This window comes from Zalophus californianus, chromosome 6 (genome assembly GCF_009762305.2).
Source record: "Zalophus californianus isolate mZalCal1 chromosome 6, mZalCal1.pri.v2, whole genome shotgun sequence".
Classification (NCBI taxonomy): domain Eukaryota; kingdom Metazoa; phylum Chordata; class Mammalia; order Carnivora; family Otariidae; genus Zalophus; species Zalophus californianus.
The window spans coordinates 111,596,735-111,608,818 of NC_045600.1; the positions used below are offsets into that span (position 1 = coordinate 111,596,735).

At 45.8% G+C, this 12,084-nt stretch overlaps 1 protein-coding gene across 10 annotated transcripts in view; it reads right to left on the reverse strand.

Moving 5' to 3' along the window:
- PARP6 (poly(ADP-ribose) polymerase family member 6) overlaps positions 1 to 10,525 on the reverse strand; it is a 29,531-nt gene extending 19,006 nt beyond the window's left edge. For 8 of the 10 annotated variants that reach the window (XR_003515812.1, XM_027571337.1, XM_027571336.1 and 5 more), the window contains exons 1-9: positions 10,391 to 10,525; positions 8,678 to 8,944; positions 6,603 to 6,800; positions 5,640 to 5,717; positions 4,778 to 4,872; positions 4,292 to 4,352; positions 3,960 to 4,050; positions 3,437 to 3,503; positions 370 to 519 (exon numbers count right to left, since the gene is read on the reverse strand). Coding sequence is in view for 9 of the 10 variants with exons in the window: in XM_027571337.1 (XP_027427138.1) it covers positions 370 to 519; positions 3,437 to 3,503; positions 3,960 to 4,050; positions 4,292 to 4,352; positions 4,778 to 4,872; positions 5,640 to 5,717; positions 6,603 to 6,605 (545 nt within the window). In the remaining variant the exon portion in view is untranslated. Of the gene's footprint in view, positions 1 to 369; positions 520 to 3,436; positions 3,504 to 3,959; positions 4,051 to 4,291; positions 4,353 to 4,777; positions 4,873 to 5,639; positions 5,718 to 6,602; positions 6,801 to 8,403; positions 8,583 to 8,677; positions 8,945 to 10,390 lie in introns of all 10 variants that reach the window. The other 2 variants (XM_027571332.1, XM_027571334.1) reach the window with 2 other exon arrangements.
- Positions 10,526 to 12,084: the final 1,559 nt, after the last annotated feature.

A 12,084-nucleotide genomic window follows, 5' to 3' on the forward strand; every position in this document is an offset into this window, starting at 1 on the left:
CACCCTCTCATGAGAACAAGGAGTTAATGACTATTCTCAGATTCTGCCTTCTTAGGAGAGGGAGTAATGGATGAGGTTCAAAGAAAGAAAAGATGGAAAAAATTAGCATACAATTCTTCAAATACATACCATGAGCTAGGTATTGTGTTTTACATAAAGGACAAGGTATGAATACTGGTGTCAGAATTACAGGGATAAAGACACCAAGGGGACAGGACCGTGTGGCTGGTGTTAACAGTTAAAGGTGCAGAATTTAGAGGACCTTGGGAGAGGGCAAAATAGATAACTTTAGGTAATCAAGAAAGTGGGGTGGAAGCTCAGACAACACCATGGTCATTAGAGATGATCTGCTCCTAGGGGAGCACTTACTTGGGGATGGGCGAGAAGATGCTGAGGCCAGCTCGGAACTTCTTGATGGTACCACTTGCCTTGAACCAACTGTGCCTCTTTTCCTGCTGGGTCTTCAAGAAATCGTTGCTGAGATGTTTCCATTGTTGCGAAGTGAACATACCCAGGATCCTAAGGAATCAAAGAGAATAGGCTTACAAAAACTCAGGCAGGGGAATAGGTCAAGGAATAGAACTATGAAAAGCAATTAACCTAAAATTCAGACCCAGGGGCTGTAAAGCTACTTGTGGTGAAGTGTGTCTGAAGACCCCCAATCATGACCTTAGCACATGGAAATGTACTGTCCTAAAGTACCTCTTTACCTTAGGGGTTAAATATCCACTCCCATTACCTGGTCTAATGGACCAGAACAATTCTGAGATGATTTGCCTTTAATGGAAGATCTCAAAGGTGAGCCTTCAATGGCCACAAACCTGGGAATATACTGCCAAGAATGACTATACTGACAGTGGAACAGAAGTAGTGGGATGGAATTGAGTAGCATCCTCTACTTTGTAAATTGTGAAGGAGTAGGGCCATGAGGGGTAGTGACACAGCTAGGCAAAAAATTATATCCCCAAACTTATGGCTTCCAACTTGAGCTGGGCCCCCAGCTAGTCCTGTCAATTCTTTCACTGGTCTTTGATCAGTCCTCTCTGGCATTACTCTAAGCTATTATTCTAAATCCTTACCGCCTTCTCTAAGCTTTTAACTTCACCTACAGCTGATAACCTCTTCCTTCTTAACAGGGAAAATTGAAGCCATCAGTTACCAGCTCCTTTAATTTTCCAACCCTACTACAAAATCTATTTCCATTTCCACTCTACCTTGATTCCTCCATTCTCTGGAGACAAGGTGACCCTTCTCTTAATTCCTCTATTTGTTCTCTAGATCTCAGCCCTTGCCTCTTTAGGGACCTTGATCCATCAATCATCCCCCTTTCCTGTCAGTTCCTTTCCCAAAGTCTACAAAAAGTTTCAGTTTCTGCACCTCAGTCTAGTTACACCTCCTTCTTCCCCTCCTATCCGCATCCAAATATCTCGGTCCACACTTACTGTTTCTACTTCATTGCTAACCACTCACCGCAGTCCAGTTTCTCCCTTCACCACTCCACTATGATTGCTCTTACCTTGATGCTAAATCCAACAAAAACTTACTTATCTCCTCTTTCTTAACCTTTATCCTTTCTGGCATTTTGCCCTCCTTGTAGAAACTCTCCCCCTTGCCTTCTGTGACACCATTCACTTCCTATTCTTCTCTAACTTCTCTGACCTTCCTTCAGTGTTCTTTTTCTGCCCACCCTGCTGCTTTTCTTGGGTATTTTGTCTGGATGTCAAAGGGTGTTTTGCCCTTGATCCTATTTTCTTTTTATCATGCTTTCCCTTAGCAATTGCATACTCTACACTGGTTGTAATCTCCACCCATTCAGTGACTATATTTTCCACCCTAACTTCTGTGACATATCTAACTATGTACTGAGTGCCTCCATCTGAATATCCCAAGGTTTTTTGTTTTTGTTTTTAAGTAGGCTCCATCCCCAGCATGGAGCCCAATGTGGGGCTTAAACTCACCACCCTGAGATCAAGACCTGTGCCAAGACCAAGAGTTGGACACTTAACTGACTGAGCCACCCAGGTAACAGCCCCCCCCACCAGGTTATCTTTAAACAAGATGTTTAAAATGGAACTAATTATCTATCCTTATCCCATAAACCTGCTCTTCTTCTTACATCCCTATTTAATTTGGTGTTCTATTAATTTACCCAGACATCTAGGCTGGAAACCTAAGAGCAGTTTTCCACTATTCCTTGGTTTTTATGACCACATACAACATATCCAAATCGGTCTTCAAGTCTTATTGATTTTACACTCCACAAATCTTTCCAGTCCATCTTTCATCTCTATTCTCACCCACATTAACACTTTGGCTCAGGCCCTCATCATCTCATGTCTGGACTTCTACAAAAGTCTCCTACTAAACTAGTTCTGGTCTCTTGTCTCAGCCCTTCCTACCTAGTTTACACAGCACTACCAGAATCATTTCTCTAAAACGAAGTCTGACCACGTCCTTTCTTTGCTTAAAACCCTTCAAAGCTCCGGGTGTCTACAAGATAAAAGCCCAAGATCCTCTCTGATTTGGACCCCTTCCTACTTCTCTGGCTTCAGTTCCTACCACTCTCCCCCTGTATTTTACTAGCAATATTTAACTACTTGAGCTTCCTACACACAGGCTGCTTCACCTGTGTCCTTGTAAATGTTATTCACTCTCAGAGTCTGTCTGCATGGGCAACTCTTACCCATCCTTGAAAACATGAATCATCTCCCTTTCATTCATTCACTCATAGCCCTCCACCCACCACCAGACTGAGTCACCCCTTCCTCTATATTTTTTTTAAGTTTTTTTTTTTTAATTTTTATTTATTTGACAGAGAGAGAGCATAAGCAGAGGGAGAAGCAGACTCCCCACTGAGCAAGGAGCCCGATGTGGGACTCAATCCCAGGACCCTGGGATCATGACCTGAGCCGAAGGCAGACGCTTCACCGACTGAGCCACCCAGGTGTCCCTCTCTATAGTCTTTTTAAACCTTACATGTTCACTTGTATTAGAACATGTATCCACTGGACTCTGTATTCACTGAGGGTAGAATCTATATAATTCATTTATTTCTCTTTGTACACCAAATATCAGCAAGATGCTCAACACATTCCATAAACTAAAACTGTCTGAACTCCTAAAGCCCCACTCAGAGAAAATCACAAGAGAAAATACGAAGAGCATGACCCTAATTCTAGGGTTGTACCTATCCTTAAATGGTAAGTACTAATAAGCCCCACCTCACCTCTAGGAAGTCTCAAGGCCAGACATCCCAGAACCAGAGGGTCTCCCACCTAACCATAAATTTGGCTTTCCCAATTTATTTAGTCTTTCTTGGGCACATCTCAGAAAGATATTTTTGGGAGGAAACATTCCACCCAAAGGTCTGCCTGTCCATCCATATGTCCGTCTCTTCCCCTCATATGTCCATAACCAGAAAGATCAAAGTTCTTACTTTTTCAACTGAAGACCCAGCCCAAACCCTTCCTTATTCGATGGCTGGAAAACCTCAATTGATGGTTCTGCAAAGAGAAGAAAAAGCTCCTAGTATGTACAGGTCTCTATTTTCCTGGGAGTCCAAGGCCCCAGTTCAGTGGATGAGCTTCCTCAGATTCTAAGAGTACTCTAACCAATAGTGATGGAGAAGCAAGCATCTGAGGCAGAGGGTAGATTCTGGGAGCTTTCTGACCAATTCCAAATCACTTCAGCTTCTATGAGGAGGTCGAGGGGAACAGAAAGAATAAATAATATCTGGGGACCAGAGTAAACAATTTCATTAACCAAGAAGGCCTTCAGGGGATGGCTAGCAGGTGACAGGAAATGAAGACACCAATGACAGAAAACTGAAAAGCCCCTACCAATGGCCTGCAAATTATACCCAAGGACCTTATTCTTAGCTTTTCTTTGGCGCATTTAACTTAGGACTTTGGATTAGTCCACAACTGAAACACCTACATGCCCAAAGTCACTGCCTTTACCTGGTCCATCGAGGTACTGGGAGAGAGAAAATCGCAGCCTCAACACAATAGGTTCTGTTCGGAGGACTTTCCAGGCTGTAGAGACTTCCTCCTAAAAGAGTAAGGGAAACAGGTTCCAGTTTAGCAACAGAGAGGAATGGACTTGGAAGTTTTCCCTATATGACACACACATGCACATGACAGTACACACCACTGTCTGCTGATGGTCTAGGAAAGACAGGGATGAAGAATATGTGCTCCAAATACAGCACTCAGGAACAAGACTCCTGGCCTACATGACAAAATCCACAAGTCCAGCTAGACATGTTGTTGGCAGTACTAGCACCACTTACATCGAGGAAGCTGATGTTGATGTGGAGGTCAATGTCCACGTCATCGATAGTTCCATATTCTCTACAGAGATACAGGGGAGACTCAGTAAGGGAGAAAGAAGGGAACAGAGACTGAGGTGGAGGGAAAACTGAGCCTGGGGCCATGGGAGAGGGAAGAGTGGAAGGTAGCTCTGTATCTAGACTCAGCTACAGCCTCAAGCCACTTACACGATCAGGGCTTCCTCCAGGCCAGAAGCCCTTCTGACCTCAAAGGTCAAACTATCAGCTTAGAGGGATTCTAGGATGAAAGGAAACTTCTAAGAAAAGTGGCTATACTTCTTTCATCACTGCTCTCAGCTAAGCTTAAGTATGCTGAACAACTCCCACTATCACTAAGCTCCTAATTTATCCAGGTCCACAGACCCCCTATCATACCATAAAAAGAAAAAAACCTCTAGCCTTCCACAGCTCAGAAAGAAGTGGCACGCTCCTGAAGTGGAGTCCCACCTGATGGATACAGAGTTCTCACTGTAGATCTCCTTCACGGCTTCAATGTCTGCATCGAGCTGTGGGTGTCGATACAGGTCAGCTGCACAGCTCCCCTGAGTCAACAGCAAAAACAGTGGGGAGGTTTGGGGGGAGGGGAAAGAGAGATGCAAAATAAAAAGAACATGAACAAACAGCAGGCACAAGAAAATCAAACAGCAGTAGTACATATAAGCAAAAGGCAGCTTCTGTGAAGGGGCTCTTGATGGTGACCCTAGCCACCGACCATTGGCACACAAGTCTCCCACCATCTCCACTCTATGAACTTTCAGCGGACCAAATGCAGGCCTTGCTCAAGAAGTACAGCCTTAAGTCTGCAGCTTTGCCTCTGACTCTGACCAGGGATACTTAGGTATCCCTTCCATGAGAACTCAGGACAGGCTGAAGAGCACAGAATTTAACTCAGATGGTTCTGTGTGAAAAGTCCAACATTCCTCCTCAGGATTGTGCCTTGGGTAGTGATAGCGTAATCTTTAAGAACTATGCGTAAAATCACTGGCAAGGTAATCTTTTAAAAATTGGACCCTAATGAATGAAATGACACCCACTAGCTAGTGAAGGAAGAGTCAAAAAATAATTATTTCCAACCAAGAACACATGGGTACCTTCCACATACAAGAAATGTAGTTTACTCTGAGAAAGGTATGAGTCCAAGGCAAGAGCAAGGATATGAGATGAGCTCTTGTAAGACAATGCTCAGACCACACCAACACTGTATTGTATCATCTTATCTCTGCTCCAGAATAATCTCTCACTACTTGTTGTATTCAGAGAAGCACACATTTAGACTACCCAATATGGGCTTTAGGGGATGTAATCTCACCTGAACTCCATAGAGAAATTCCTCTGATTCATTATCTCCCTCCGAATCATCATCATTCCAGAACTGGCCTTTGATGTCCTAGTGATGAGAAATAAGAATGCAACCTTTGTTGGATCCCTATCATCCCATGCAACGGAGTGTGGTGATAGGAAACAGATTCCCACAAAGAACGGGAAGCCCCTCAGGACAGAGTAACTGAGGCCCTTGGCGCCTGGGTGGCTCAGTTGGTTAAGCGACTGCCTTCGGCTCAGGTCATGATCCTGGAGTCCCAGGATTGAGTCCCACATCGGGCTCCCTGCTCAGCGAGGAGCCTGCTTCTCCCTCTGACCCTCCCCCATCTCATGTACTCTCTCTCATTCTCGCTCTCTCAAATAAATAAATCTTAAAAAAAAAAAAAAAAGAATAACTGAGGCCCTATTCCCTTTACTCCCTTCACTTCACTCTTTGGTAGACAAGTAGACAACTGTGAAAGCACTATACAAGGGACATGTCTCTTCCTGGATCTGGTCATATCCATGGCCTACCTCTGACTTCTGATGGATGGAAAAAGATAGGGAATTTTGGCCTTCTTGGGTGTAGGTATGATGATTGAGGCTCTGGTAGCCAGTGGGGGAGGGATGCAGACTTCAACATCAATGTTGATTCCTAGGTATATCTAGATCCTAGTGCAGGCTGGGCCTCTTCTCGGATCATTACTGCAAAGCAGCTACGCACATAGTTAAGCTCTCTTGTCTTATCACTCCCTTTCTATTCCTTATTTAACTCTCTCTGTCCTTCCCAAGAAAATCTACCTGTACACACCCCAAGTAATATAGTCTCCATGCTCCTTCTTCCTTTAATGTCAGATAACCAACTCTACCTTTCAAAAGGATGGAAGGGAAAATACCAGGAAAAAGTGAGGTTTGTACTTGGTCCCATCTATCCCCTGGATGATCAGTTGGAGAGATGGTAGTCAGTTCTCACCATTGGGTCAGTGGGTCACACACACTCCCAGGTCAGTGCTAGGCAGCACCCCTCCATACCACCAGCTGAACCCAGGCCAACGGGATGGGCATTTAGGAGGCCACAGAGGGAGACAAGGGAGGGGGTGATGTCAGGGGCTGACTGGAGATCTGCTGGGGATGTCAGGCTCTGCTGTGGTGGTGGTAACAAGTCACTGTCCTGTGGAAAGTAGACAACAATTGGTTTCATCACCACTTAACAGCTAGATGGTATTTACACAAGCACACGTTTATGGATACACTTTTATTAGACATATTACAGACACTTGCACATAGAGACATACTTGCATGCATGTACACACACTTGTACACATAGTTCTTTAAAGATAATGAACTGTGAAAGCACTATACAAACATAAGACACTACTGTTCCATTTGAGCTCAAGAGTTGGATTAGAGCAAGTCCCTGCTCTAGATCACAATGCTGTATCAACCCCTGAAGCCGAAAGTGATGGTAGCAGGACCAGATGATATGCTACTCTGTCTAGTCAGTTCATTTAGGAACATTCTTCACAGTACCAACCCTCATCAGAATCAGATTCTTTTGGGAATCTTTACCCCTAGTTATTTACTCAAATTGAATCATCATGTCTTACTAAATATCAGTATCACTAGAAGCCTTTATATGACAATCATAGCTAACTTAAAAAGTCCTCAACAACACTGAACATCCTCTGGTAGACACGGTCTGAGTTGTCATGGCCAAAATAATACCCTGGACTGATCTCGGAACCTACTCTCCAAATAAAAATGCAATAATGATCCCAATAGTCAGAAGAACACTAACCCCTAGCCATTTCACAAAATTAAGAACAACTATCTAGGCCTTCCTGACTCTGCACATATCTGTCTCACCCACTCCAACCTAAACAGAAGTGTTCTTGGTCTCTAATATGGTTCTACTGAACCTTAGGTTTATAGATCAGAGTGGGGTCTATGGATCTGCAACATCAGCATCACCTGGGAACTTATTTAAAATGTAAATTCTCAGACCCCTACTAAGACCTACTGAATTAGAAACTCCAGAGATGGGGTCCAGTAATCTGTGTTTTAATAAGCCCTCCAAGTTATGCTGATGCATGATAAAATTTGAGAACCACTGTTCTAAATCCTTGTGTGCTCCAAGGGCCTGTGGTCTGTTCCTCAGATAACCAACTTAAGCCTGGTAACTGACCCAGGATGGGGACATACGGCACAATGCCAAGGCAAACACCATAGCTGTCCTCGAGCTGATAGCAGTGCCTGACTCATCAAAAACAATATGCAAAGGGAAACTGCAATTGAAGTTCTTAGAGATGAAATGGCCTGATATCTGAGATTTACTTGTATATACTACTCCACCCCAAAAGGGGGGTGGGGGGGAATGAAATAAATATGGCAAATACCAATGATCAATCTGAGTGATGGGTTCATGAGAGTTTCTCATACTCTTGTGTATAGTTGGAAAATTCCCTAACAAGTTAAAAAAAAATCATAGCCTACTCCTGTACTTTTTCAGGGGCCCTAAAAAGTCAACTCTAAGTGTGAACAGGAAAATTATCCCTGAAACTCCACAACTGCCTACTTGCTGTTCTTCAAACATATCAAGCATACTCCCACCACAAAGCCTTTGTCCCTGCTGTTGCCTCTTCTTGGAATGCTTTTCCGATATCCATATGGCATGCTCCTTACTTTCATATTTCTGCTCAAAGGTCATATTGACCATCCTCTATAAAACAGCAAAACTTCAACACACACACACTAGCACTTTCTATCCCCCTTACCTGCTTTACAATTTTCCACAGCACCATGCTCTGACATACAAAATGTTTGTTTTATTTATCTTCCAGCAGAATATAAGCTCTGTGGTGGCAGAGGCTTTGACTCTTTATTGTCTGTTGTCAGTACCTCAACTCATACTTATTGAATGAACAGATGAATGAATGAACTGTCTGCTAGATACCTAAACCAAAAGGGAGATACACAGAAGAACCTAAATGTGTCTACACATAGACAAAATCATACAAAAATGATTTTAAAAAGCAAGACTCCATTCACCTTAAAGAGCAGCTGAGAACCAAAATTATGAAGATCTGAGGGCTGAGCTGGGTTTGTGAGATTTGAAAATAAACAGTCAGGTGCTGATCTGGATGATCAGAGAGGAATAAAGAGGGAGGCACTAATGTCCAGCTTGGGCTGTCTTGGGCTGGGTGGTAAGACGTTGGCAGCGTAGGCCAGAAGTACCAACTTTCTCAAGGTCTTTGTCACCGCAGAAGTCAAGAAAAACTTAGCCTCTCTCCAAGGGCTGTTGCTGCTTGGTTTCTGCTGTTATCACAAGGAGAAAAAGGCAGTTCAGAGGGAATTTTTCTTGTCCAGGGAAGAAACAATTCAGAGACTACCATCTTTCCCAAACCAGGCTGTTTCAGTGAAAGGGACTCCCATCTTCTACTCTCAATGCCCATTCCCCTGGAGGTAGAGAATGGGTTTAAAGAGTGGGAAAAGGGAAGTGGTGGGTCATGAAATTCACAGAATCACAGACATCTGAAAGAGGAGTAAGCCTAAAAGATCATGTATCTCAGTGCTTTCTTGTTATACATAGAATACTCATGTGTAGGAAGGCCAAGCAAGTTGCTTAGCATCAGTATAGTGGAACTGAGACTTAAGCAACATTTGACAGGTCCTAATTGCATCCAATTTTCTTGTAATGTGGTTATAACTAATTAAAGGAGTTGTTTAATGAATTAAGCAAGAAAGACCTATCTGATTTATCTAAATGAGGTGAAGGAGGGAACCTTTCAAGAGAAGCTGGGCCAAGTATACACTGTGTGAAGAGTACCCAAACAAGGGTGTTCAGCTCAGTGTTAAGTCTGGATGATCGCGGGGCGCCTGGGTGGCTCAGTTGGTTAAGCGACTGCCTTCGGCTCAGGTCATGATCCCAGAGTCCCGGGATCGAGTCCCACATCAGGCTCCCTGCTCAGCAGGGAGTCTGCTTCTCCCTCTGACCCTCTTCCCTCTCATGCTCTCTCTCATTCTCTCTCTCAAATAAATAAATAAAATCTTTAAAAAAAAAAAAAGTCTGGATGATGGCAGCTAAGACAGAAGGCTTTACGGATCTGTATGGGAACAGGTCAAATGTAAATAAGCCTCAAGTCCGGATCACAAAAGTCCTTCCCTAGGTCCACCGGCACTTCTCGCTCTGACAACTTTTCATCTAGCCAAAAAAGCCTCCGATCCCAACATTTAACTCTGGGTTTGACTCTCAGCTTTGTAGTCCTGGGAAAGGGGGTTACTCCACTCTATACCGAGTGCTCCTCTCTCAGAAAGACTAAGACACTGAACAAAGAGTGCGGGGGAGAACCCACGGAGGGGAGATTCTCAAAGGCTGGCGCTATCTCCGGTACACCCGGTGGAGGAAGAGGACGAGGTTAGCCCCCAAAACACTGGCTGCTATCCGCGCTTCCAGGGCAGGCCCTGAGGCCTCCCTGGGGGGGAGCAGTCATAGCTCTTCTCCGGTTTCCTCCGGAGACCCCCAAAGACACCCAACACCTGCCTCCCGGGGAAGAAGCTCTGTGCCCGATCGGTGTTGCCAGCCGCCCGGCCTTGAGCGAAGCCTGTCAAACCGAGGAGCGCCCCTCAGAGCCCCCCGGTCCAAGCCCCTCACTTCATCCACCCTTGCCGAGGCGGGGCGGGCCCCGCACCCTTCCCGCGGCCCGGCCGCCCCGCCCCGTCCCCGTGGCGGCCGCCCCAGAGGCCGGCCTCGCGAGTACTCACGGCGACCCCGGGCCGCGTGCGGCCGCCGCTGAGGGGACGAGCGGCCCGGGACGCCCCGCGGGGGCGGAGCGGCAGGCCAAGGGGCGGGGGCCGGGCCGGGCGGGCGAGGTCGCGCACCCCCACGCCTCGTCGTTCCGTCACGGGCGCGCAGAGCCACTCTGCGCACGCTCGCGCGGCAACACCGTAGTCACGTGACCGGCTTCTGACCAATCGCCATGCGGCCTGTTTCTGGGCGCGCCACCGTCCGGTACGCCAGGCTTCCGACGCTTGCGCGGTGCGCGCTGGTTGGGAGGGGTGCGGGGCGGAGGTAGGTGGCGCCTGCGCCGTGGGTTAGGGCGGGTGAGTGGAAAAAGGAGGGGCTCTGGGGGTGCGCGGAGAGCCTTCTGAAAAAGACTGTCGGCGCTTGGCGCCCCGTGTGGTTGGGAGGAATGAGCAGGGAAGACCGTCCCCGCTGCCTTTCCACGTTGGAGGCCGGGCCGCAGGTAGAGATTGAGAGGGGCTTCCTGAGACCCCGCGGACTCCAGAAATCTCTGGTTTGCAATGGGGGAGTCAAAGACCTCGGGGTCTTGCTCCCCTGGTAGCTGTGGCGTGTCGGAAAGCACTCTTTCTATTCAAACAATCTGGGTTCAGAACTTGGTTTCAGCACTTACTTCAGCCTCAAAGCGTGGGACTTTCTTTCGCTTTCTGAGTCTTAGTTTTGTCATCTGTAAAGTGGGGGCAATAATACCTTTTAATGGGGTTGTTGTGGTGAGGATGAAATAAGATAATAGCTTGAACCTTATGAAATTGCCGTTTTGTAGGCTATAAAGAGTCAAATACCTGCAGTGTCATACGGTTCAACATAATACATATGAGAATCTGCGCCTAGGAAGTAGTCCATAAATGGAAGCTATAATTGTGGCAGTTATGATTATTAATCTCAGACATGGCCAGATCTTTCATCCTTAGAATTTGGTGTCAGGGCTCACATATGCCCCTCTTTTCCATCAGCACTAATGGGGAAAGTCTTATCTTAGATCTACTCTCCTTCCTCGCTCCCTCTTTTTAGCTGGATACAGCACGCTCAAGAAAGGCTTTGCCCTGAGTAATACAGGCATGTTATGTCTGTCCATCCTGAGCAGCCTTGCAGTCAGGATTTTCCTGGTGATGTTTTTTACATTTGGATATCCTCAGCATCTCCTTTCTGATTCCCTCCTTTTGATGCCCCCTGCCCCAGTCTTTTCACCTTGCTCTCAGTCTTAGTATTAGTTTGTTACACCCATTATTAATAATAACTGAAAAAAGCGAGGGATATAAAATAACAGGACTTACAGCCTTAGTCTCAGAGTGTAGAAGTTCAGAGTAGTTGGGGAAGGGGTTGACTCTGTTCCCTACAACAGTTCCCTAGCAAGGGCCCCATAATAGCTTTTAAAAGCCATGCATGCCTGGCAGTGTTTGAACACGAGCACTTTGGGTAAGCAGAGGGAGTCTGTCCCCATGAGTAAAATGTCAAAATCCAGTATTTCACAACCTTCCAGGATTTCCCCTCTTCACCGCCTCCCATCTCATGCCACCAGCTCTTCTACTCATTATGAATCCCATGAATCTCGACTGCCTCATGGTTTATCATTATCTTCCTGGCTTCACTTCTTTTCCTATCCAGTCCAGATCCTATGGTCAGTTACTTTTATCACATTTTTGTTAATATGCTTGCC